This window comes from Mustela nivalis, assembly GCF_964662115.1.
Source record: "Mustela nivalis genome assembly, chromosome: 19".
NCBI classification, from domain to species: Eukaryota; Metazoa; Chordata; class Mammalia; order Carnivora; family Mustelidae; genus Mustela; species Mustela nivalis.
This window is the reverse complement of record NC_139038.1, coordinates 16,278,821-16,302,566: the sequence shown is the minus strand read 5'-3', so window position 1 is coordinate 16,302,566 and position 23,746 is coordinate 16,278,821. Positions and strand designations below refer to the sequence as shown.

Below are 23,746 nucleotides of genomic sequence, written 5' to 3'. Positions count from 1 at the left end.
AAGGTTACCAGACTGGGCAACCTCCTTGAGCCACCTGATTCCTAAGTAAGGTTAAAAATACTGCCTGCCAGCTGTGCCTGCTTCTGCCAAGAAAAAGGAACACATAAAATTATATCCTGGCAGGCCCCAGGGGCAGTGGGGCCCTGGTGGGGGAGGGGCAGAAGGAAAGGGCTCCAGACAGCAGGTGGGGCCCAAGGGAGGGAAGAAGGGCCGGAAGCCCTGCTTGGTGGGACTGGTGAGAGAAGTGGGGGTTGAGGAAGACAGGAATTCTATCTGATGTCACATGCCAGGTGGTGGAAACCGTAGTGACATCCCAGGCTAAAGATCCTGCTGGCTGTGGCGCAGGGGACGTGGCTGGAGTCTGGCCAGGAAATACGGGCTTTTATCCTGTAGGCAGCACGAATCCATGGACAGATTTTCAGCAGGGCAGGGATGTTTCCGGTTGGGTTTCCTGGGAAGCGGACGCTGAAAGGAGGCTTTGTGTCTCTGTGATTTGTTGGGAAAGTGCTCCAGTTAGGGAGTAGGAGAGGCACAAAAGGGAAGGGCCGGAGGCCAGACAAGGACATCATCTCAGGCAAAAGGTCAGGGCTAGCTAGTAAGTTCTGCCTTAGAATTGGAGGCAGGAGAGCTAAGTTGCACAGTCATTGATGAACTCTTCTTGATAATCATTGGTTAATGTCTGTATTGGAAAGTAGGGGTGGATAGGTACTTAAACTTCCAAACTGAAAACTTCCTTTGCTTTTTTAAGATTTTATTTACTTATTTGAGAGAGAGGAGAGGACAGAGAATCCCAAGCAGAATCTGTACTGAGCCCAGACCCCACCACAGGGCTTGATCTCCTGACCCTGAGATCATGACCTGAGCCAAAAGTGGGAGTCGGATGGATATGAAACCAACTGAGCCACCCAGGCTGAGCCGCCCAGGCGTGTCCCCACCCCCCTCACTCCTCCCAGCCCCCCCACTGCCTTTTCAGCTTTACTCAGGCAAAACAGCTTTATTGGCCCAAGGGATAGTTTGATAAAGAGCCTCTGGCTTTTGAAGGCACAACAGAAGTAATCTGGATCTGAAGAAGCAACAAAAAGAGATTCCAGAGGGTCTGGGTGAAGCATCCACCCAGTTCTAGAAATAACAGATTTGCACATTAGAAGGATGATTAGAGGGAGACTAGTGAAGAGGTTGGTGTAGTAACCTGGATCAGGGGTTTATAAAGCCTAGGCTAATCCTCAACTAGAAAGGACAGCAGCCCTGTAACAAGATGTTGGGTGCAGTCAAAAGTGAGGCATCAGGACCATGGGTGGAGAGAACAACAGTCTTGAAGATGGGGGTGGGGGTAGGATGAGGAGTGGGAGAAGGCACTGTGGTTTCTTTTAAAGATTTGTTTTAGAGGGTGGGGAGGGGCAAAGGGAGAGAGGGAAACCATCCTAGGCAGATACCGTGCTGAGCACGGAGCCTCACGAGGGGCTCTATCTCATGACCTGAGCGGAAACCAAGAGTCCAAAGCTTAACTGATTGCGCGCTACCCAAGTGCCCTAAGGCATTACAATGTTTTTCTTTCTTGCCTGACTTGTTTCTTTGGCTTATTAGGCAGCCAAACACCTGGCATTCACTGCTCAGGCGCCCACCAATTCTCTAACTTCCCCAAGTCCCTAGTGCTTCCCACTGCTCACTCCTCTACTTCTTGATCTGAAACCCGAGTCCCGACTCCGTTAGAACTGAGCATTCCACTCCTTTAGAACTGCTTTTAATCCCAATAACCAATCTGTAAGTCAAAGAAAATTCAGAGAATGGCCAAAAAGAATGTCTATTGCGTACCTACCCTGTTTGACACTGTGCAACACACTTTATATACCAAAGAGATAGGTAAATATATGGCGTGCCCTTTATATAGCTATATGGGCTATCCACTGATATATGATAACCTTCACGGCACTCTGAGGCTGAACCCTTGCACAATTTACCCAGAGCAGGGTCAGAACCCAAGATGCCTCACGAAGCTCAAGATGCTCCACTATGGCCACTGCCTTTGACTAGTTTGTTTAGGGGATGTCTGCTGTGCGCGCCTGGTTCTTGTCTGCGGTTTCATTCAAAAAAGGAAAAAAGGGTTTCATTCTGCGAGAGCAGTTTACTGGCCGCCCCCGGACACGGCCATCTGTTTCCCTCGCCCTGACTGAAGGAAGGCGGCTCCTCCGACCTTTACGAAAGGGGCGATCTGGATCAGTGGGGCGGGGATGGGCGGCGCAAAGGCGGGTGTGAATTCTGGGCTCAAAGCCTCAGTGCCAGGACCCCGGGGGCCGCTCTAGCTCGCCCCGCTGCCGGGTAAAGTGGGGGCAGCACCTGTGCCCAGGGGCACACCCTCGCTTCCTCGGGTACCAGGCCCTTTAAAAAGGCCGGGCTGAGTCATCACACCAGGAAAATCTCCTCTTTCAACTCGGGGTCCAGCCGTATTTCCAGACGGAAGAAAGGGCCAGGGCCCTTGGCACAGAAAGGTCAAACTTGGGCCGGGGCGGGGGCAGGCCGCACTAACCAATGAGCTCTTGCCACGTCACAGACCCCGCCCTCAAGCCGGCAGCGGCCTCCGCCACGCGTCGCTGACCCGGAACTAAAGGGCTGCGCGGCGCCGGATTCTGGCGTCATCTCCACTACAGCGATGGCGGCGCAGGGAGCAGCTGCTGCGGTTGCGGCGGCGACTTCAGGGGTCGCGGGGGAGGGCGAGCCCGGGCCCGGGGAGAATGCGGCGGTCGAGGGGACCGCCCCGTCCCCGGGCCGCGTCTCTCCCCCGACCCCGGCGCGCGGCGAGCCCGAAGTCACCGTGGAGATCGGAGAAACGTACCTGTGCCGACGCCCGGACAGCACCTGGCGTGAGGGCGGGGCCCGAAAGGCCAGGGGGCGGGGTCTGAGGGCGGGGTCACGAGGGCGGGTTCTCGGAGGGGCTGGGGTCACGAGGGCGGGTTCTCGGAGGGGCTGGGGTCACGAGGGCGGGTTCTCGAAGGCGCTGGGGTCACGAGGGCGGGGTCTGAGGGCGGGTTCTCGGAGGGGCTGGGGTCACGAGGGCGGGTTCTCGGAGGGGCTGGGGTCACGAGGGCGGGTTCTCGAAGGCGCTGGGGTCACCAGGGCGGGGTCTGAGGGCGGGTTCTCGGAGGGGCTGGGGTCACGAGGGCGGGGTCTGAGGGCGGGTTCTCGGAGGGGCTGGGGTCACGAGGGCGGGTTCTCGGAGGCGCTGGGGTCACGAGGGCGGGTTCTCGGAGGGGCTGGGGTCACGGGGGCGGGTTCTCGGAGGCGCTGGGGTCACGGGGGCGGGCTCTGAGGGAGGCGCGCGGAGCTTCGGGCGGTCCCGGGCGCCGCCTGCAAGCCCCACGGGTCTCGGCAGTCGGCGGCTTCGTCCCGCCGCTTGTCCGGTCTCGGGCTTCGTCGCCTTTCCGACAACACCTCGGCTCCTTGCGGGTGTCTCCCGCCTGCGCGGCTTCCTCTTCGGCGCCGCGGAGGCAGACGCCACCGGGCCCCCCTGCCCTCCCCTCCCCAGGTTCCGTGCAGGGGCGGGCGTCCGCGCGACCTCTCTGGTTCCTAGCCGCCCCTCGCGAAGGCCCCGAGCAGAGCAGAGCGCGGTGTGCCTTGCACCCTGTGCCCGCTGCTCCGAGGGGCCCTCCTGCCCTTTCTCCGGGCTCGGCTGGCAGCGCTTACTCAGCCTCTTAACGTGCCCTAAGTCCTGTGATGCCATTCCCGGCTCCCTTCCGGCCGAGCGAGTCGTGCCCTTCCGTACGTGCCCGCGGCATTCTCTTCATACCTCGGCTGCGGTGTGTGTGACACCTGCTGTCACTGTCTGGCTGCGCCTTCCTCTGGCCACGGGGGAGCTTCTGCAGGGCGGGACCGCTTGTGACTCAGTGCTGTGCCTTCTCTGCCCGGCAGTAGCACAGCTAGGACCAGACCGGCCGTGGTGGTCTTGCTCACCTGCCGAATGGTCTGCTAGTTGGCAGTGCTGTGCTAAAGCCTTTAGAAGCATTAAGTCGCCCTCTGAGACGGGCACTATTATCCCTGTTTTGTACACGAAGAAACTGAAGCTCACCCCAAATAATTTGCAGTTAAATAAAGGACGTGGGGAGCTAGGGTTCCGCATAAACGCGCAGCCAGCCCTCATGACTCCTGAACAAATGAACGCCTGAGTACAAGACAAACATGGAGTTTGGAGCCAGACGTAAGCTCAGTGGAGTGTTAACTTCTTGGCACTTTGTACATATGTGAGCTTCGGTTAGCCTCCGTGTGTCACCTGCAGAGAAAGAGCAGCAGCTCCAGCCTGGCCCACTGAACAGGCAGTGATCAAGGGAATGGCAGATGCGGCCAGGGCCGGTTAGCTCATGTGTGCCCTGGCATCTGGAAACTGCTCCTCGGTCGAAGGATCCTCCTTGTCCCATTCCTGCCGGCCTTCCTGATGATCCTGGCCTTTCTCTTCCACAGATTCTGCTGAAGTGATCCAGTCTCGAGTGAATGATCAGGAGGGCCGAGAGGAATTCTATGTACACTACGTAGGCTGTGAGTGACTTGGGGGTGTTCGGGCCTGGGGTGGGGCAGAGGGGTGGAAGGGCAGCCCACTCATGGCCCATCCTCACAGTTAACCGGCGCCTGGACGAATGGGTCGACAAGAACCGGCTGGCGTTGACCAAGACGGTCAAAGATGCCGTGCAGAAGAACTCCGAGAAGTACCTGAGTGAGCTGGCTGAGCAGCCCGAGCGCAAGATCACTCGCAACCAGAAGCGCAAGCACGATGAGATCAATCATGTGCAGAAGGTCCGGGCCCCCTCCCCTTCTCCGAGGCCCCAGGAGGCTCAGCTGCCTCTGCCAACTCCCTTGAGTCCTGGGGCTAGAACCGCAACAGCTTCTGTTTCTTAGGCTTCTGTAGTGTGTCAGGAACTTAGCCCATGTTTTGTCAGACAGTCTTCGCAGAGAAGAAAAGTGAGGCTCAGAGAGGGCAAGCACTTGGCTACAGTCTCGCAGCAAGGAAGTGGCGCAGCTGGGATTGGAACTCAGGGCTTCCTGCAGCAGTAGGCTTCTTTGTCTCCTATTTGCCACACCATCTTAGACAAAGGTTTGAAGTCCAAAAGGAAGGAAGAGAATGAATGATTTTGGGCACTGCTGCTGCCCAGCACTGTGCTGACTCCTACACATATATAAGCTCATCATATCCTTCCTAACCATCCAGTGCCATGGCGATCATGGTTTCTGTAGATGAGGAAGCAGCATCAGAGAGGTTAGGTAACATGCCCAAGGTTGCACAGCTAGTAAAAGGGTGGGCTGGAATTAGAATAATAATGGCAGACATTTATTGGCTTGTGAGCCGAAGTTATAGGCTTAGTATTTTAATATATGATCTCACTGAAGTTTCACAGCAGCCTTGTGAGGTAAGCAGCGTTATTATCTCCAGTTTACAGGGAGGAACAGATAAGTTTTAAGAATCTGGTCAGGAATTAGATTTGCCAGCTTCTGGATTGTCTGGCTTCAGGGCACCAGAGCCTTTAACCATGACTTCACCACGTCCTTAGAAACTCAGGCTACTTGATCCAAAACCTGGAAGGATCCTTCTTGATCCAAAAGCTGGGTATTTTTATCCCCAATCCATGCCACCCGTGGGGGTTGCTTTTCCCTGACCCTGAGCCTCAGTTTCCTGATTTGTAAAGTGGGGAGCGCAGATGAAACCAGGGTTTATTGAGTTCTCAGGCACTTAGACATTCATTAGTTTCAGCCACTGTGATTTCCTTCTGAGTGCTCATTGTGTGCATGTTCTCCGTGCTTCCTTCTGAGTGCTCATTGTGGCAATGTTTTTCCAGCGTGGGGGCACGGCCAAATTAGTTCAGTGGGTTGTAACAGGCTTTTAAATTGAAAAATGAAAGAAAGAGGGGTGTCTGACTGGTTCGGTTGGTGGAGCATGTGACTCTTGATCTTGGGGTTGTGAGTTCGAGCCCCATGCTGGGTGGAGAGATGACTTAAAATGAAAATATGGGGCACTTGGCTGGCTCAGTCAGTAGGTCAAGTCTCTGATCCCAGGTCAGGTCTTGATCTCAGGTTCATGGGTTCCAGCCCCGCGTTGGGTTCCACGTTGAGTGTGGAACCTGGTTAAAAAAAGAAAAGAAAAGAAAAATAGGGTAAGATAGGAAATGTCAGAGTACGTTGCACTTTATTAAACGTTATATATTGTTTTTGAGAAGCTTTTATTTCACGTACAAATACATGTAATGTGTATGCACTGACAGGTCAGCTGGGTTGCAATGCTAACCATTTCCTGCTGTGGATCATGGTAAAAAAAGTTTTGAAATACCCTAAGCTGCAAAGACCCTGCAAGGTCTAAGGCAGCAGCGACCTACTGACCTTCCTGTGATAAGTGGAAATGTGTCTGTACCGTCCGGTAGAGTAGTGCCGCTAACCATACGTGGTGACCGAGCACTTGGGATGTGTTTCATGTGGCTAAAAATTAAATTTGTGTTAAATTTAATGAATTCAAATAGCCACCTGTGGCCAGGTCTCAGTTTCTCTTAGTTCCTCGAACAGGTTGTGCTGGCACATTAAAGTCTCAAAAGTGTACCTGGAAGCTGGTAGTCAGCAGGGGTGCCAGTGGGCCGGTGGTGATAAAACCAAAGGGTGATGGATAATCGGAGTTAATAATATCGGAGTTAATAGAGCCAAATTAATGTTTAATTCTAAATAAATTGCAGCATTTAAGACAAGTACTGTTTTTGTAGTTCTTTAACACCCATGCAGAAGAGGATTGTCTTTTGTGAGAGTGGGGAAGTGGGTTTTTAAAGAAACATGTAAGGAGAAAAATCCTTCTTCCTCATCTTTGCAGGGGTCAGGCTTGGAGTTGGGCCAGCCAGGGGCCCGTGTTCAGCGCTGCTGGGTACCAGTTCTGTAACCTGACCTCTCTGTACCTCAGTTTCCTCTTTGTGCCATGTGGATGATGAGCACTCCTGTCTCAGGGTCTTTGTGAGGGCTAAAGAAAATAATGCCTGTGGAGTGTTTGGCACTTGAAATAAATGGCAGTTAGCTAGTCCCCAACGGCAAGTGACCTCCCTCTCCCTGCCTCTTTACTTCTCTAAAACAGAAATAAAAAGGCTATGGCTCAGCGTGGTTGAAAAGGTTTCATGAGGCCACACAGGCCAACACAGGCCAGGTGCTTATTGGGAAGGGATCTGGGGAAAATGCTGACCCCCTCCTGCCTCCCCAGCCACAGGGCAAGGCTGCCGTCTCCCCTGGTGTAGGTCATAGGCCTTCCTGGGGTCCCTTTCCATTATCAGTCTGTGTGCTTGGTTCCTCCTACAGAGTCTGACTTAGGAATAGGATGTGCTATGAGGGTGACATGACTTTCAGTCCCTGATTTCTAAGGACTTGGAAAATTGGGGAAACTAAGTGGCAGCAGGCAGAGTGGATTGTTGTTAACAATGCATTACAAAACTTGGAAAGGAGAGGGTGTGTTCTGTGGCGGAAGGATTCAGTCAGGTCTCCCGGAGGGGGTGGGCAGCGCGCAAGGCCTTGAAGGACAGGGAAGAGCACAGTAAAAACAGTTCCACACGATGGCTCGCAACACGGCCTCACTTCACACTCCCCTGGCTCACGCTCCATGCGAGGCTGAATAAGCAGTTTTTGGAGGTCGGGGAGAGGGAACTGCATGCGCAGAGCATGAAGGCCACAGAAAGCGGGGTGTTGAGAGCATAGAGCTGAAGGGGCTGTGCCTGGAGGCTGGGAATCTGCGGAAGCTTAGTTAGGGGTCCAGACTGGAGATGGTGGCAGTAGCTCTTCGGAGTTGGCCAGAGAAGAGTTTCAGAGACGGACCGATGGCAGAGACCTCAAGGAGGTAGAATTGACAGACCTTGGCCCTTCATCAGATGCCAGGCTAAGAGGAGGAGGAGTCCGAAGAGCAGACCTATTGGTCTTGGGCAGCTGGACTGAAGGTGCTGCTCCCAGTGAGAGAGGGAGCCCGGGAGGATTAAGAGGTTTGCGGGGAGGACGGGGTTGAGTTTCTTTCTGGACACCTAGAGTCTGATGTGGCTGCGAGAGGGAGCCGGCAGCCCCCTGGATATGGTGCCCAGGAAAGAGGCCCGGTCTCACTGGGAAGTCCGGCACCAGTTCCTGCTCAGAAGGTGAGATCCGGTATTCCTCTGTCTCATGACAGTTTGAGCAGAGCTGGATTGATCCTTTTGTGTAGCTGAAGCTCTTACCAGCCCAAGGGCTGGAACCAGACCTCCTGATCCTAGCCCTGTTCATCTGGCAAAAGGTCCAACCTTGGGCAGGAGAGGAGCTTGGCCCAGCTTCAGAGCCACGTCAGACAGGTTAGCTGTTCATGTGGTTGTTAGTGTCATCCAGGGGATGAGATCTGGAAGCCCGGAGGGAAGCACTGGGTTCTGGTGCAGTGGACGCCACTTGACCACCACTTCTGTTTACCTCTGTTCACGGCTCTGTCCTTGCGCAGACCTACGCCGAGATGGACCCCACCACAGCAGCCTTGGAGAAGGAGCACGAAGCGGTAAGCAGGGGCCGGGCTCCTGACTGGGGCCCTCCCTCGCCTGCTGTCCTTGGCCCTGAGCCAAACACCGCCCTGCGCTCCCACCTTACCCACAGATCACCAAGGTCAAGTATGTGGACAAGATCCACATCGGGAACTACGAAATCGACGCCTGGTACTTCTCGCCGTTCCCCGAAGACTATGGGAAACAGCCCAAACTGTGGCTCTGCGAGTACTGCCTCAAGTACATGAAATTTGAGAAGAGCTACCGCTTCCACCTGGTGAGACGGGGCTGGCTGGACCAGGCTGAGGGGCTGAGGCAGCAGCCATAGGGAAGAGACAGGTCCAGAGGAGTTGAGTGCGAGGAAAAGCTGCCCGCGGCTCAAGAGCCCTGGGTTCTAGGCCTGGCCTTGCCTTGCCTGGAGTGACTGTGGCCAGTTTGCTGCCTTCGCCCAGGCCTGAGCGTCCTCGTCCGTGGAATGGGGTTGCTAACTTACCCAGCCCTTACTGTCTCTCAGGTCCCCCCAGACCCCACGTGTTCCTCAAGGCCAGCCCAGTGCCAGATTCCTCAGGGAGAGAGAGCAAGGGAGCATAGCCCCGAGCAGTGGAAGGTGTGGACCAGATGGGAAACGTTGGCAGAGGCGGAACAGGGTGTGGGGGGCTGGGGGCTCACAGTACTAGCGCAGCAGGGCGGGTCGTGCAGGGCGTGACCTGAGGCAAATGTATGCGGTTTAGGGATGGCCACTGTCGTGGATGAGAGCCCTCCAGAGTCCTCCAGAGCCAGGCTGACCCGAACTTGAGACCATCTAGCTGTGTGATATTCAACCCAGTTACTTAGCCTCTCTGCGCCTTGGTTTCTTCATCTGTAAAATGGGCTCTGTGTCAGGTAGTTTGACTCAGATTACTTGACAGAGGTTAAGTATGGAGCCCAGGGTCTGCAGAGGGGGAAACAGAAGTGGAGGCCTGTTGCAAGCCACGCAGGGTGGATGGGGGCTCCCAGCAGGAAGCCGAAGGTCTCAGGCCTCGTCTCCTCCTCCACACCCCCAGGGCCAGTGTCAGTGGCGGCAGCCCCCCGGGAAGGAGATCTATCGCAAGAGCAACATCTCTGTGTACGAGGTTGACGGCAAAGACCACAAGGTGAGTGGGGGGCCCGGGCGCTGAGGGGAGCTGGGGGCAAGCACCTCCGGGGTGGTCTTCGTTCTCACCAAAGGGTAGAGGCCGGCCTGAGGACCAGCTCCAACCTGGGAAAGGCCCGTGAGATCAGGCTTAGCCTGGTGAGGGGCCCGTGGTGGGGCGCGGTAAACACCCGACCGCGGGGTACCAGCCTTGGGGACCAGGTTTTTGTTCTGTCCCTGAAGACTTTTCTCCTGATGGGGTGGCTTAGCTTGGGGCATTTCTGGCACCCAGAGTGAAGATTGTTGTGCCAGAGGCTGCTTCTATAAGAGCTTTCTCTTTCTGCCGGAAGGAAAGCTGTCTTCCCCGGGAGGGACGGCTTTGTGTGGGACTCGCTGCCCAAGAGCTGTGTAGCTCCGAGAGCCGAGTTCCTGGTTCGTGGCAGCAGGACCTCGGGGGCAGGGTGCGGCGTTTGCCGCCTGCTTTGCTGCCGTAGAGCACCTGGCCTTTGCCTGGTCAGTCTGGGAAGCTCTCACCATATGTCCCTGTTTTCCAGGGCAGGGGACAGTAGAGGGCAGGGCAAAGTGAGCAGGCTGCGGAGTGGTTCCTGCTTCCAGCTGTGCTGTGGTTGATTGGCTGACCTTGGACAAGTTACTTAACGCTGTTTGTTCCTGTTTCCTCATCTGTAAGATAGGAGTCATGATAGTGTTTACCCGGTAGGATTGTTGGTGGAGCAAATGAGCCGGCAATGTCAAGTGCTTAACACAGTGTCTGGGATCCAGAGGGTGCTTAGTAAACATGGGCCTTTCTTATTACTGGTGACCTCCTGCGTTCAGCCAGCCTTGAGATAAAGAGCCCAATGGGAAGTATTTGCTGTTGGCCTGGCCTGGGTCCCCTGGTTTGCCTTTCTGAGCATGAACAGGGGAGTGGCAGAATGGGCTCCAGCAGGAGGTGTGGGTGTTCTTTCTAGCTCTACCCTGGGAACTTTGAAGTCCCAGCCAAGGACTTCCCCTTTCCAGAACCTCAGTTTCCTCCTAGGTAAAATGGGCTAGCAATGCTGGACTTCACAATCGTTGGATCAAATAAGAGTGGATGTAAAAGGTGTCATAAACCAGAGGGCCTCTTGGTCTGTGCCATGAAGCCAACCATTCTCCGTCCTGATGTTGGTCTTTAGCCTGGGTGCATAAGGAGGCTGCCGAGGCCCAGCAGAGGAGTATGGCCAGGTGGGCAGATGGCTCAGAGCCGTCCATTCCACAAGTATTTACCAGGCACCAAGCTTCCCGCTTAGCCATGTGCTGGCTGTTGAGGATACAGCTATGAACAAGACAGAACTCGTATACCAGTTTGAATCCTGCCCTAGCACTCACTAGCCTTACATCAGCCACTTATCTCCTCTGAGCCTCCGTTTCCTGATTTGAAGTGTAAGAGTTAATGTCCCTGAAGATTCAACTCCTGCTTAGCACTCAGAAGTGGTAACTGGTTGGGATGCATGGCTGGTTCAGTCAGTGGAGCGCAAGACCCTGATCTTGGGGTTGTGACTTCCTGCCCCATGTTGGTGTAGAGATTACTTAAGAATAAAATCTTAAAAAACAAGCAAACAAACAAACAAAACCAAAAAAACTTTTGCCCATGAGTCCTATCCCCATGCTTTAAGTAGAAAAAAAAAGAAGCCTTTGGGGCACCTGAGGGGATCCGTTGCATGTCTGACTCTTGATTTTGGCCCAGGTCATGACCTCAGGGTCATGAGATCAAGCCCTGCGTCAGGCTCTGTGCTCAGTGTGGAGTCGGCCTGGGATTCTCCGTCTCCCTCTGACCACCCCCCCGCCCCCCCGCTTGCACATATTCTCTCTGAATAAATAAATAAAATCCTAAAAAAGCCAAAACAACTCACCTTTTTGCACCGGGGAGAAAAAAAAAGAAGCTGTCATTGATTAATCCAGCTGTCTGGTTTTTAGTTTCCCTGTCCCTTAGGAAGTGACTGCAAGACTCCTCTCAGTTCTAAAAACTGCTATTCTGGGGAGGAGCCCACTTCTCCCTAGCGTGGCACTGGCTGCTCTCCGAAGGCTGGCATTTGCGGAGCAGGGTAACAGCCGCTGTCCAGGCCTCACCGAAGTTGGGGGTGGGGGGCAGCCTCCGCCTGCTCCCTGAGCCTCCACCTTCCCTCCCCTCAGATTTACTGTCAGAACCTGTGTCTGCTGGCCAAGCTCTTCCTGGACCACAAGACCTTGTACTTCGACGTGGAGCCCTTCGTCTTTTACATCTTGACCGAGGTGGACAGGCAGGGGGCCCACATCGTTGGCTACTTCTCTAAGGTGCTGCACTGGGAAGCCCAGGTTGAGGGAGGGCGGGGACTCGGACCTGGGGAGGTCAGGCTGAGCCTCCCCGCTGGTCCTGACCACACACCACCTTAGGAGAAAGAGTCTCCGGACGGCAACAATGTGGCCTGCATCCTGACTCTGCCCCCCTACCAGCGCCGCGGCTACGGAAAATTCCTCATTGCTTTCAGTGAGTGGTTCCTGGCCTGCGGAGGAAGGGGCAGCCAGGGCGGGGGTGCCGGGGCAGGGCTGGGTCCTCCGGAGCCTCTTTCGCTCTGCCACCAGGTTATGAGCTCTCCAAGCTGGAGAGCACGGTCGGCTCCCCAGAGAAGCCACTGTCCGACCTGGGCAAGCTCAGCTACCGCAGCTACTGGTCTTGGGTCCTGCTGGAGATCCTGCGAGACTTCCGGGGCACCCTGTCCATCAAGGACCTTAGGTGAGGGCCCCGGAACCCTTAAAGAGGGAAGGATCCTCTGAGACGCTGAGATCCTGTGTCCTCGTCCCCTTTTCCGTCCCGGTCAGACCCCACGGGGGGACTGTCTGCAACGTCTGTGCTAACCCTTTCCGCAGCCAGATGACCAGCATCACCCAGAATGACATCATCAGCACCCTGCAGTCCCTCAACATGGTCAAGTACTGGAAGGGCCAGCACGTGATCTGTGTCACACCCAAGCTGGTGGAAGAGCACCTCAAAAGCGCCCAGTATAAGAAACCACCCATAACAGGTGGGTGGGGGGCTGCCCAGGGTGTGTGTGGTGGGGGGCAGGTGTTAAGATCTCCTGGGATCCAGAGCCACCTTTTGGCTGTTACATGATCCCAAACTAGTCTGACCAGCTCCCAGGACGGAAGCCCTGGCAGGCTCCTCGCTCCCGGGCTGGAGGTGAAACCTGGCCGGGGCCCGGGGCCCAGCCCCGCCTCTCATGCCTCTCTCCCCACAGTGGACTCAGTCTGTCTCAAGTGGGCACCCCCCAAGCACAAGCAGGTCAAACTCTCCAAGAAGTGAGCGGGCCGCACCCCTGCTGCCGGACCCTGCTTCCCTCCCCACCCCACCCCCTTCCTGCCTGTAAATATGTACAGACCTGTTTCATCATTTTTTTTTTTTAATAAAGTAAATTCTGCCAGTGGTTCTGGACTTCGGAGGTGGGAGGGAGAGGCCAGGAGCCGCCGTTCTCGCTGCGCGTCACGCACACAGCCGGTGGCGTCAGAACAGTTCACTCGCGCTTGTTCTCTCTGTCCCTCACCCCAAGTCCGGTTCCGGTGGGGGCTCAGTCCTCCGGAGTCTAGAAGTCGAGGTCAGGAGGGCATGGCAGCCAATGGGGCAAGATTGGGGCCTGTTCTGTTCTTGAGAACACGCCGCCCAGGGCAGCCCCGGCTCAGGAGACAGGAAGAGGGTGACGAGACGGGACTCCTCAGGCGGACGGAGCGCTCCGGGTCTGGAGCCGGCCCTCCCGGCAGCAACAAGGCAGGTGCCCCGCCTTCTGGAAACAAAGTGGGGAGTCGGGGCTCATTTTCATCGTAAAGGGTCCTCGGGCTCCATAGGAGTCCAACCAGCAGGTGGAGGTGGACAGAGGTTCTAGCCAACACCACAGGTGGGAAACCTGACTGGGGGTTGTAGTCCCAAAGAACAGACCCAGAAGAGGGGGCTCCCGCAGGTCTGGGGAGGAAGGAGCGGCTCCAGCCAGTCCCCAGGCCCAGAAGATGTAAGGAAAGGGTCAGGTCCGTTCCCGGGCCAGGCGTCCGTCCTCGGGTACAGTGTGGAAGTCCAAGAAGCAGGGTCAGCTCGCAGGATGACCCGCTTAGCAGATGACGCCCAGGGTCAGGCCTAATGGCAGCAGAAGGATGAGCCCCAGGAAGGCCCGGACTGGGGCCGCGCTGAAGGCCTGATGGTTGACACAGAGATGGCCGTCAGGCTGGGACTCCATGTGGGGCACCAAGCGAGGCTGGAGCTCTGTCACGTGATAGTGAATCCAGGAGGCATAGCTGGAGGTCAGGGTGTACACGCCAGGCCTGTTGGGGGCCCCACAGGCATCCCCCCAGCTCACGATGCCTGCCAGGTACCAGAGGCCCCCCACAGGGCAGGAGAGTGGGCCCCCAGAGTCTCCCTGAAGAGAAACAGAGTGACTGTCAGGATGAAGCACCAGGGCCTCAGGCCGGCCCCGCCGACCCTCGACGGCCAAGAGGCCTCGGTCTCCCAGCACCCCCGATTCACCTGGCAGGCGTCCTTGCCTCCCTTCACGTGGCCGGCACACACCATGTCCTGCTGGATGTTGTGGGGCTCCTCGGGCTTGGCGCCGATGTTGTACAGGCACCTGCACGTCTCACGGCTGATCAGTGGCACCTCAAGTTGCTGTAGCTGCCGGGGCGCCAGGAGGCTCACTGTGGAGCAAGAGATGCTCGCCTGGGGCCTCCTACCCCTGAGTCAGGGCCCCCCCACGCCGGCCGCTAGAGGTCTGCGCCCACCTCACCTGAGGGCGCCACATGGCCCCATCCAGTGACAGTGCACTCGAGGCCATTGGGGAAGGAGGCGTTGGCCGCAGGGAGGCAGATGGGCCGGATGTGGCGGGAGAAGGCGACCGGCCTGTTGAGCCGGAGGAGTGCGATGTCTCCCGGGGAGCCCTCCTGGCGGTAGCTGGGGTGGGGCATGACCTGGGCCACGGTGCGGACCTCGGCCTCAGGGCTGTAGGAGTCCAGCTGGTGCGCCCCTAGCTTCACTTCGTAGTCTTCTCTGAGGTGCTCCCTGCAGGCAGAGGGGCCAAGACTGGGACCCAGGAGCTCTCTCCGGTTCCCTGATCCCTGCCAGGGATCCCTGTTCCAGCCAACCCCAGGTTCTGTTCCCCATTGAAGGGCCTTTTAGATCTGAACTGTCCGTTCGTTTGATCCTGTGACCTGGGACCCCTGACTTTCACTCCTGGCACCTCCTTTCAGACTTCATTCCTGCGACCCCAGACCCAGCCCAAGCACCCCAGCCTCTGGCCTACGTTGATCCCTGCACTTTGCCTGCCTGCCCCGCTGCCCCCCGCCCGCTGGTACCTTGGGAAGCAGTGAGCGGCAGAGAGCACCCACTGCTCGGACACGAGAGAACCGCCACACACGTGGGTGCCGTCGTAGGTGATGCTGACCTGCCAGGGCCACCGGCCAGCGACTGCGCCACTACCACCCGTGATGCGGGCTTGGAAGGTCACACCGCAGGAAGCTGTCCAGAGAGGAAGGGGAAGGGGTCAGGTCCTTCTGGGGCGCACCCCCTCCATCAGGTTCCTTGGGCCTGCCACGTCGCGACAACCTGGCTTGGAGCTTGGGAAGGGGGTTCACAGGAGCAGCCCCTGTCTGTCCCCGTCCCCTGCTCAGTGGGCACGGTTAGTTCCCCCCTCACCGTCCCGTCACCTGACCGGGTCTCGTCCAGCCTTCTCTCAGGCCCCACCTTCCGTCCGCTCCTCACTAGTCAGAAGATCTTTATACGCGACGAATGTGACCCGGTCACACCTCAGCTGAAACCCTTTCCTGGCTCCTCACTGCCCGTAGATACGTTCCAGACCTTCGGTGACGCTACCACCTACTCTGGCCGTCCCGCGGGACACTTCCTGCCACGCACACCGGGCCACACACTTGTTCTCTAGACCTTCGCGTATCCAGGTCACTCTGGCGCTCGAGCCTGCATTCCGCATCCCTTCGCAGCTCAGCAAACCTCTTTGCCTCTGGGGGTGCTTCAAATGTCAGCCTCTCCTGACTGGGCAGGCTGAGTTGGACGATGCCGGTGGCTCTTGGCGGGGAGATGGGTGGGGGTTGGGGGGGTGCATGCTTTCCCCAACACTGTCCCATCACACAACGGTGCTGCTGGTGTCTGCGACTCTGTTTCAGCTGTCCCCAGTCCGGGCATTCCCTAGTGACAGGGACTGGAGTGGATCTCCTTGTCCCGGGGGCCTGGTCCAGGGTTGGGCACACACAGCTGGAGTCAAGGACATGTGTTGACCGAACAACAGGACTCCCACCCGGAACATCTGCTTTCCAGGACAGCCTCACCCGCACTGAGGCTGCGGCCGTTTGGAGCCGGACCCAACAGCCCATCACCAAGTCACCTTGCCTGGTGCAGCGAAACGGTCCAGCCAAGCTCCTCCTGCCCTCATCGTAACGACAAGAGCTACCATCTAGTGACTGATCAAGCACCTCGCTGGGCTGCGAGAGGGCTTTCACTTCCTTTATGTCCCTAAGTCCTCCCTGGGCCGCGGGAGACAACCAACATCTTCATTTTTGAGGCAAGAGGACTGGCCAAGAATACACAGCCAGCAGTACGCGGTGAGGCTGGGCGTGAAAATCCGACTCGGGGTCGGGTGGTGCGCCTTGCCAGGAAGTAACCCTGGTCGGTTTCCCGCAAAGGTCGTACCTTTGGAGTCAGACCTGGGTTTAAAATCCCAGCTACGCCTCCGACTGGCTATGTGCTCTTGGGCAAGTCACTCTCAGCACCTCAGTTTCTGTCTCTGTAATCCTCATCTCGGGACTGACGGGAGGATTTACATAGGCAGCAGGGGTGGGTACATGGCCCTCCCGAGAGGGCTCAGCACTCCGGAAACCTTCCACTGGACTCTGAATCCAAGTCCCCTTCCTTTCCCCTCCCCCACACAAGCCTCACCTTCGTCCCCATCAGCCCCTGGAGGAGAGGAAAAGGGAAGGAAACAGGAAAGACTAGAGGTCGGTCTCTCACCCTGTGCCCCTCAGGAGGCCAAAGCTGAAGGGAAGGGGGAGGCCCAGAGCTAGGGAGGTTGGAGCCGGGCGTTGTTGAGCCCCGGATAAGGGATGTGCCCCGAAGAGGGATATAACCTCTGCCTATGTCCACCACCCCTCCCCCGAGCCCCACACTCTGACCGATGCAAATACTCACCAAGTCCGGACCGGAATGATCCAAGAAAAAGCAGAACGGCCACAGCCCCCAGCCACCCAGGCCCCAGGCCTGCCCGGTGGGCCATGGCCCAGGACCAGGGCCCCTGGGGAGAGACACCAGGCACCGGAGGGGAAGGTACCTAGGGCTGGTTTCAGAGACGAGTTCCAGGTATCGGCCCCAGACGGAAGGGATCTTGGAATCCGAGCCGCGAAGGGGAAGAGGCGTCGGAGGGTAGCTTCCAAGTCAGGGACAAGGCACGAAGGGAGACGCTGGGGTCCGCGCAGCCCGCCGAGGGGACACGTCTCCAGCGGGGCCTGGCTGCGTAGAGACCTTCCAGAGCGCGGATCCCGGGGGAAGGGCACCTACCTGCCTGCCCCTCCCCTAGCCCCGCCCTTCTCGCTTCGCTCCGCCAGCTTTTCCTGCTAACAGAGTCCTAAGCCCTCCCAGACCCCCAGGCTCTCTGTGTGTGTTTATGTGCGCGCCCGCTCGCAAATCCCTGATAGCTGGACTCCCTAGAATGTGACCCCACTGCCCTCTGTCCCAGGTCTTGCAAGTCTCCCAGACCAGTTATGTCCCCCAGGGCCTGGCCCAGCCTTGGCTGTCCTGGGGCAGTTGTGGTTCTGACCTTTTTTCCCTCCTTAGGCCTGGCGGCCGAGCCCAGGACACCTGGGGCTGCTCCAGGCCGGCCATTTCAGGCCCCTCTGTGGAGTCTGCAGCGTCGCCTGTGCGCGGTGAGGTGTGCCGAGGGGCATGGCAGTGCCGGCCACCTCACAGACATTTCCCGAGTGCCTACTATGTTCCAGGCACAGGACACAAACACAGACACCATCTCTGCCTTCGCTGAGCTCCCGGTGAAATAGCGTGACAGGTCTGAATCAAAGCGTCACACAGAGATTATGGAGTACTTGCGAGCCAGGCACTATGGTAAAGAAGATGGGGGCTCTGGGGGCCTGTCCACGGAAGTCTGACATAGGTTCCCATCAGGAAGGGCTCCTCAGGAAGACTGGAGGGGCTCTGGGAAGGTGTCAAGGCAGGTCGAGGAGAAGGGCGGTCCAGGGAAGAATCCAGGGATTCTCCGGTGGAGCAAGCAGGTGGCAAGGGCTCACGGGACAGAGGTCCATGGGACCAGTTTGGGGGTCAGGTTCATCCTCTGACCCTGTATGGGTCTGTGGGCAACTGAGCATGTATGTTGGCTTCAAGCCTCAGAAAAATAGAGCCCCACTCCCCCACCTACTTTCTATATGGGACCTCTTAGCCAAAACTTCAGAGCCTCTCCAGGAGGGCAGGGAATTCCTGGGGTGGGTGAGGGGCTAGAGGCTAATTGCTGGGGAGGAGGGGCAACATTGGACACTGTGGTGGGTTTGGGTGGACGGTGGGTGTATGAAATGTTTGTGAGGGACGGCAGATGGGGGACTGTCTGGGTACAGGACCGGCTGGCGGGTAACAGTCCCTTTGGGGTCCGGCAGCTGATGTTAAGCCCGGTTCTTTAAGAACCTCTGTCCAGCTCCTTAATCTCCCAAGAACTTCCTACTTCCCCTCCGCTATTCTCTGCCCACTCAACCAAGAGATGGTGACTGCAGCCCCAGAGGGGACCCCTCTGCTACCCTCACCATCTGGTTTCCAGGCCAAGCACTCCTCTTTCCCCAGGTCTCCATTTGTCCCTTTTCTGTACTCAGACCTCACCTCTTCTGTGACCCTTTCCGAATCCCCAGCTAGGGGTGTCCACATGTGCCCCTTTTGCCTTGGGAGCACTTCAGGGGCTGATCGATCAGACCCCAGACCCCCTGACTTCGCAATTAGCAGGGAATGTGGTTGAATTCACACAGGGAGGGGCACTAATAGATGGTGGGGGAGGGGGGCGCCTGGGAGGCTAGGTCGGTTAGGCGCCTGGCTTTGGCTCTGGTCATGATCCTGGGGTGGAGCCCCGCATCCGGCTCCCTGCTTCTCTCTCTGCCTCTGCCCCCACTTCCCTGGCTCTTTCTCTCCAATAAATAAATAAAATCTTTCAAAAAAATGAAGGGAGAGGGAGTGCGATGTACCCCCAAGGTTGCTTGACGGCGCCCTAACTCTGGGGACACTGGGCAGGATGTAAAAATGGGGGACCACTGAAGGACATGTCATGTGTGAACTGGGGACCCCGGAGGGTGTACACTCTGGGGTGCATAGGAGAGCAGCAGTCTGCGGATATAGACTACGGGAGACCCTGGACTCCCAAGCTGCGACCCTTCCTCAGCCCTCACCCTCACCCCTTGCTCTGGGAGGCAGGGCAAGGGCAGTAGGGGCTGAGCTGGGGCTGAGGTGTCCGGCAGGTGCTAGGGTTGCTGATTCCACTGGGGAGGTGACACACACCCAGCTGCCACCCCACCTCCCCCGCCCTGGGGCAGGAATGAGGGGCAGCTGCCACGTTATCAGGGACACATTTCCTGGGAGCCCAAGGCCTGACTCACAGAGGCCCAGAAGGGATGGGCCCGATTCCTGGGCTTCCCCCAGCCCCTCGGCCTGCCCCTGGCCATGCCACAAGGCCACGTGTCTGTGTTTACACCTTTATTATCCGCTTCCCGCTGCCCCCAAGGATTCCCGTGCCCGAAATAGCCGGGCACTGGGACCCAATTGTCCAAAGCCGCTGCAGCCCAGGTGGGTGAGGCGCTCCAGAGGTTCCGGCAGGGAACAAAGCCGGTTGGGCCACATTCCAGCCCTGCTGGGCGGGAAGTGCAAGGCAGGAGGGAGTGGGGGGTAGGGAAGGTTGAGCCAGAGACCCCGGCTCCCTCAGCCCTGGATCAGGGGCGTTAGTAGCAGCAGGAACAGAGCAGCCTGAGGGGAGCCTGAGGCCCTGGCCATGTCGGGGGGACAGAGATCGCTGCCTTCTGGGGTCCAGTAGGGGTAGCCACTGGGAGGCAGAAAATGGGCCTCCTCCACTGTCTGGGAGATCCAGGCCTCTTCAGGGGCGATGGCAGCAAACAGCTCCCGGCTCCCTCGCACAGCCACGCCCACGAGGACCCAGGAGCCCTCCTCGGTCTGGCACAGGAGTGGAGGTGCTGAGGTCACCTGCGGTATCAGAGTCAAATCCCAAAGGGTCTCTTACTCTTTCTTCCTCCTGATTCCCTGCCCCTTCTTAGAGTCCAGCTACAGAGCACTGCTTGTCCCCACCCTTAGGCTTCCTGGCCCCAGTCTCTCTCTGAAGTCCGGCAAGGAAGCGCTGCTCCTTCCCACTTGGCGCCCAGCACTCAAGAATTGCAGTCCTGTTCTCTCTCGAGGACCTGGCTGCCCAGCACCACGCCTCCGCTCCCTTTACCTCACATGTGTCCTCCTGACCTTCTGAGTACAGAACACAGAGAGTCCCAGAGGGCAGAACGCCCTGATAGAGACAGTGACAGAGTCGAGGCATCAAGATGGAGACAGCTGCAGCCACAGGGACTAAGGGGAGAGAGAGTTGTCACAGGATTGCTGGCCTTCAGTCACTTCTCACCCCAGAGGACCCTGGGCTCTCACCTCGGTCCCGGGAGCTCTTCCAGCCCAGGACCCAACAGCTGGCCCCCAGGGGGACACCCCCTGGGTGAAGGCAGATGGGCAAGGCTGATGGGGAGGGCTCCACCCGGGAGCTCAGCTCCAGGAGGGCCAAGGGGGGCCGAAGTCCCAGGTGCCGGGGCAGGCGGATGCTGATGACCAACCGGGATACCTGGTGGCCCTGTGGGAGGGGGGTGGCCCCTGCCCGGCCCAGGTGTACTTCAATATAAGGGACGGTTGTAGAGCCTGGCCTGTTGGAAAAAAAAGCCCAACGTCACCACCTCCTCCCCCAGTCCTGTAGTGTAGGGGACAGGGCAGAATGAACTCCAAGGTCACTCCATTCATGATTCCTCGTTCCAAATCTCTCTTCAATCTCAAAACACTTGTTGTAATTCCCTGTACTGTCAGAACCTTAAAGGGAGAATATCCCACTATTTTAAGATTCCTTTTGCCCATCTCAATTTTCCCCTCTTGTCCAAGAGATGGGTGAGACCCACCTGAGGACACAGTGAGTGGCTGCCAGGACCCAGCCTGGGGCCACGAGGATCCCCGTGCAGACTCGACCTCCAGCTACGTGCACCTCTGCCAGCCAGGGCCACAGGACCCCCATCGCAGCGGGCTCTGGTCTCAGGCCACAGGCTAGGGAGAGGAGATGTCCGCTGGAGTGGGGGCTCCACAGCTGCACCCTGAAGACACTCTCATGGATCTCAGCCCACGTAGGAGCCTCTAAGTCCCAAAGCCCTAAGGAGACTTTGAGCCCTCACCCCCGTGTTCTGTGGTGGGGGGACACGTCTGTGTCTCAGTCTCCTCCCCCTCAGGGCCCCAGTCCCAGGTCAGCTGGTCTTCGAGGTAGGCTCCCCGAGTCACATGGCTGATCCAAGGGCCGTGGGTCTGCAGCGGGTAGAAGGCTCTGGGACGTAGGCAGCCCCTGGAGAGGGGGCCGGTTCCGGCCAGGAACCAGGTCCCCTCCTCCTGACACAGAAGGCTCCAGCGCGAGTCGTTCTGCAGCAAGAGTGTGGGGGCGACGGGAAGCACGCGGCTCGCGGAGGTGCTGGGGCTTTTTCGTCCTCCACTGTGTCCCCGTAACAAGCCCCCTCCTCCCAGCCGGGCGCCAGGACCCATCTGTCTAAGTCGGCCCTCACGTTAGGCTCCTCTTTAAACTAGGGGTAGCCAGAAGGCCGGACATCCCCCAGGGCCCAGCCCAGGGCCCTGCCTGGAGTCCTCGACGGCCAGACTCCGCCCCCAGAGCCTGCAGGACCCGCCTTAATCTCCGCCCCGCCCCGGAGCTCGCCGCCTCCCGCCCAGGCCCCTCAGGCCCCGCCCCTCCGGCCCCGCCCCCGTCACTCACCCAGCAGCGGCCCGCCTCCTCCTCCTCCTGGTAGGCGGGGCACAGCGCGTGCGGCGGGTCTCCCGGCGGCGGCACCGGCGCCCCCTGGCGGCCGTACAGGCAGTGACACCACCAGCCGCTCGACAGCTCGGCCTCGAGCTGGGCGTGGGGGCCGGCCGCGGGCTCTGCAAGGGAGGAGCGAGGGAGCCCGCGCTGCGGAGGCGTCCCGCCCGGCTCCGTCCGGCCGCGCGCGGGCCCCCCGCTCACCCCCGCGACCCCAGAGGGCCAGGCGGCAGCGGCTCCCGGGCAGGAAGTAGTGGTCTGGGCGCGGGAGGCACACCGGCCGCGGGGCCGCGCGGAGGTCCACGGGCGCGCGCAGCCGCAGCAGCGCCAGGTCGGCCGCGGCGTCCCACGAGGCGTTGTCGTGCGGCACGAGGCGCGCCACCCGCTCGGCGCGCGGACGCGAGGGCAGCAGCACGCGCCAGCTGTCCAGGCCGCCGGGCGCGCCGTCGGGGCGGGCGGGGCTGCGGGGCGGGGGCACGGGGGCCTGGGCTGGATCCCGCACACGCAGCCCCAAAGCCACGCGCGTCCGGCCTGGACCTTGGGCTTGCGGAGCACCGTGTGCCGAGACCCCGGCGCCCTGCGGCGAACCCGAACCCCCTCCCGCTCGTCCCCTAGACACCGACCCTGCTTGCACGCTGGTCCCACTCCTGCCAGGGAGACCCCGGGCCCCAGACCACGGCGCCCCTCCGCTCGACTCCCACCCCACACCGGGGAAGGGCCAGGGTCAGGGAAATAGTGTCTCGGGCCCGAGGCGGGGGCGGCCAGAGTATGTCAGGCTGGGTTTTCACTCACTCCAGAAAGCAGCTGGCGGGTGCCAAGACCCAGCTCTCGGACACCAGCGCCCCACGGCAGGGTCTGGATCCCGGCACCATCACCTGGGCCTCCCAGGGCCAGGCCCCTGGCCTTGGGGCCTTCCCGCACTCTGAGGGGTGAGAGGCCGGAGTCAGGGGGCCTCCCGGACCCCCAGCAGTGTCCGCCCAGCCACCACCGAGGCGTCCTGCTCCCGCACCTGGCAGGGCGATGGTGCAGTTCCCTTCCCTGGGCTCCCGCGGATCCGACTGGGGCTCCCCGGAACGGCTGGGAAAGGCGGGCCCAGGCTCGGAGCCCATGACCCGTTCCCGTATCCAGGCCTCGTAGGGAGCCACAGCGGTGAAGACTCCAGGACGGTTCCTTCGTCCACAGCCAAAGCCAAAGCTGGTGATTCCCGCCTGGAACCATCGGCCGCCTTCCTCACAGACCAGCGGACCCCCAGAGTCTCCCTGGTGATGGACAGTTCAGTGTTACACGATCAACGCAGGGACCCACCAGTGTATACTGGGTCACCTCACCAAGGTTCTGCGCCTCTTCTTGCCCAATACAGAGCCACTTCCTAGAAATCTGTCCTGTCTGAGCCTTGTCCTCTGCATTCCCTACAACTTTAAACAGAAGAAAGCCTTGTGAGGCAGAAAGGCTGATGAGCAGCCAAAGCCACGGGCACCAAGTTAATGCACCAAAGGCCACTCCACAGAGATCTGCAGGTCTTGTTCAGAGCCAAATGATTCTTGTTCAATAAATGGCTCAAATAAACACTGTTTTGGGTTCCTAAGTGCACCCAATTGTTAAGGTAAATCAGAGACGCCAACTTCAGGAGGAAGAGGCTTCTAGAAATAAGCCGTTAGAAAAACAGCAAGGGGGCACCTCAGTTGTTTGAGCGCCCAGCTCTTGTTTTTGGCTCAGGTCATGATCTTGGGGCCATGAGATCTGACTTGTGCTCTGTGGGGAGTCTGCTTGTCCCTCTCCCTCTGCTCCTCACCTTGCTTGCACACTCACTCTCTCTTTGTCACTATCTCTAAAATAAATAAATAAAAATTTTTTTAAAAGCAAGAAGGGTTAGTTTGAAAGCGAGTAAGCAGAGATAACTACAATTAACAAACACTAAATTAGCCTTGTTCCTAAGGCATCTTCCGTAGTCTGGGTCAGGCATCTCTGTGACCTGAGGAGGCCCCAGAAAAGGCTTGGAATCATTGAGAACTGTGCTGTGCAGTGTGGTAGATGCCACCCACATGTGGCTATCTGAATCTAAATTTAAG

At 58.5% G+C, this 23,746-nt stretch overlaps 3 protein-coding genes across 6 annotated transcripts in view; 1 reads left to right on the top strand and 2 right to left on the bottom strand.

Moving 5' to 3' along the window:
• Positions 1 to 1,693: 1,693 nt before the first annotated feature.
• KAT8 (lysine acetyltransferase 8) lies at positions 1,694 to 13,034 on the top strand. 2 transcript variants are annotated; one of them, XM_082714370.1, is made up of 11 exons: positions 1,694 to 2,858; positions 4,450 to 4,524; positions 4,604 to 4,779; positions 8,450 to 8,503; positions 8,599 to 8,763; positions 9,530 to 9,619; positions 11,767 to 11,907; positions 12,007 to 12,100; positions 12,196 to 12,346; positions 12,481 to 12,635; positions 12,849 to 13,034. In XM_082714370.1, the coding sequence occupies exons 1-11, from the start codon at positions 2,648 to 2,650 to the stop codon at positions 12,911 to 12,913; spliced, it is 1,377 nt and encodes a 458-aa protein (XP_082570496.1). In that variant the 5' UTR covers positions 1,694 to 2,647; the 3' UTR covers positions 12,914 to 13,034. The 2 variants fall into 2 exon arrangements, with proteins under 2 accessions (XP_082570496.1, XP_082570495.1); XM_082714369.1 differs by having other exon boundaries at positions 12,481 to 13,034.
• PRSS8 (serine protease 8) lies at positions 12,993 to 17,200 on the bottom strand. The gene is made up of 5 exons (XM_082714423.1): positions 16,784 to 17,200; positions 14,941 to 15,103; positions 14,376 to 14,647; positions 14,120 to 14,286; positions 12,993 to 14,012 (listed from the first exon to the last, which is right to left on the bottom strand). Exons 1-5 carry the CDS (start codon positions 16,866 to 16,868, stop codon positions 13,707 to 13,709), a joined length of 993 nt encoding a protein of 330 aa, XP_082570549.1. The 5' UTR covers positions 16,869 to 17,200; the 3' UTR covers positions 12,993 to 13,706.
• A 2,112-nt stretch (positions 17,201 to 19,312) lies between these two features.
• PRSS36 (serine protease 36) overlaps positions 19,313 to 23,746 on the bottom strand; it is a 30,903-nt gene continuing 26,469 nt past the window's right edge. For all 3 annotated transcript variants that reach the window (XM_082714297.1, XM_082714298.1, XM_082714299.1), the window contains 9 exons: positions 22,687 to 22,936; positions 22,470 to 22,599; positions 21,882 to 22,138; positions 21,636 to 21,799; positions 21,052 to 21,289; positions 20,785 to 20,926; positions 20,273 to 20,538; positions 20,076 to 20,197; positions 19,313 to 19,828 (listed from right to left, as the gene is read on the bottom strand). In XM_082714297.1, the coding sequence (XP_082570423.1) occupies positions 19,550 to 19,828; positions 20,076 to 20,197; positions 20,273 to 20,538; positions 20,785 to 20,926; positions 21,052 to 21,289; positions 21,636 to 21,799; positions 21,882 to 22,138; positions 22,470 to 22,599; positions 22,687 to 22,936 (1,848 nt within the window). In that variant the 3' untranslated portion in view covers positions 19,313 to 19,549. The remainder of the gene's footprint in view (positions 19,829 to 20,075; positions 20,198 to 20,272; positions 20,539 to 20,784; positions 20,927 to 21,051; positions 21,290 to 21,635; positions 21,800 to 21,881; positions 22,139 to 22,469; positions 22,600 to 22,686; positions 22,937 to 23,746) is intronic.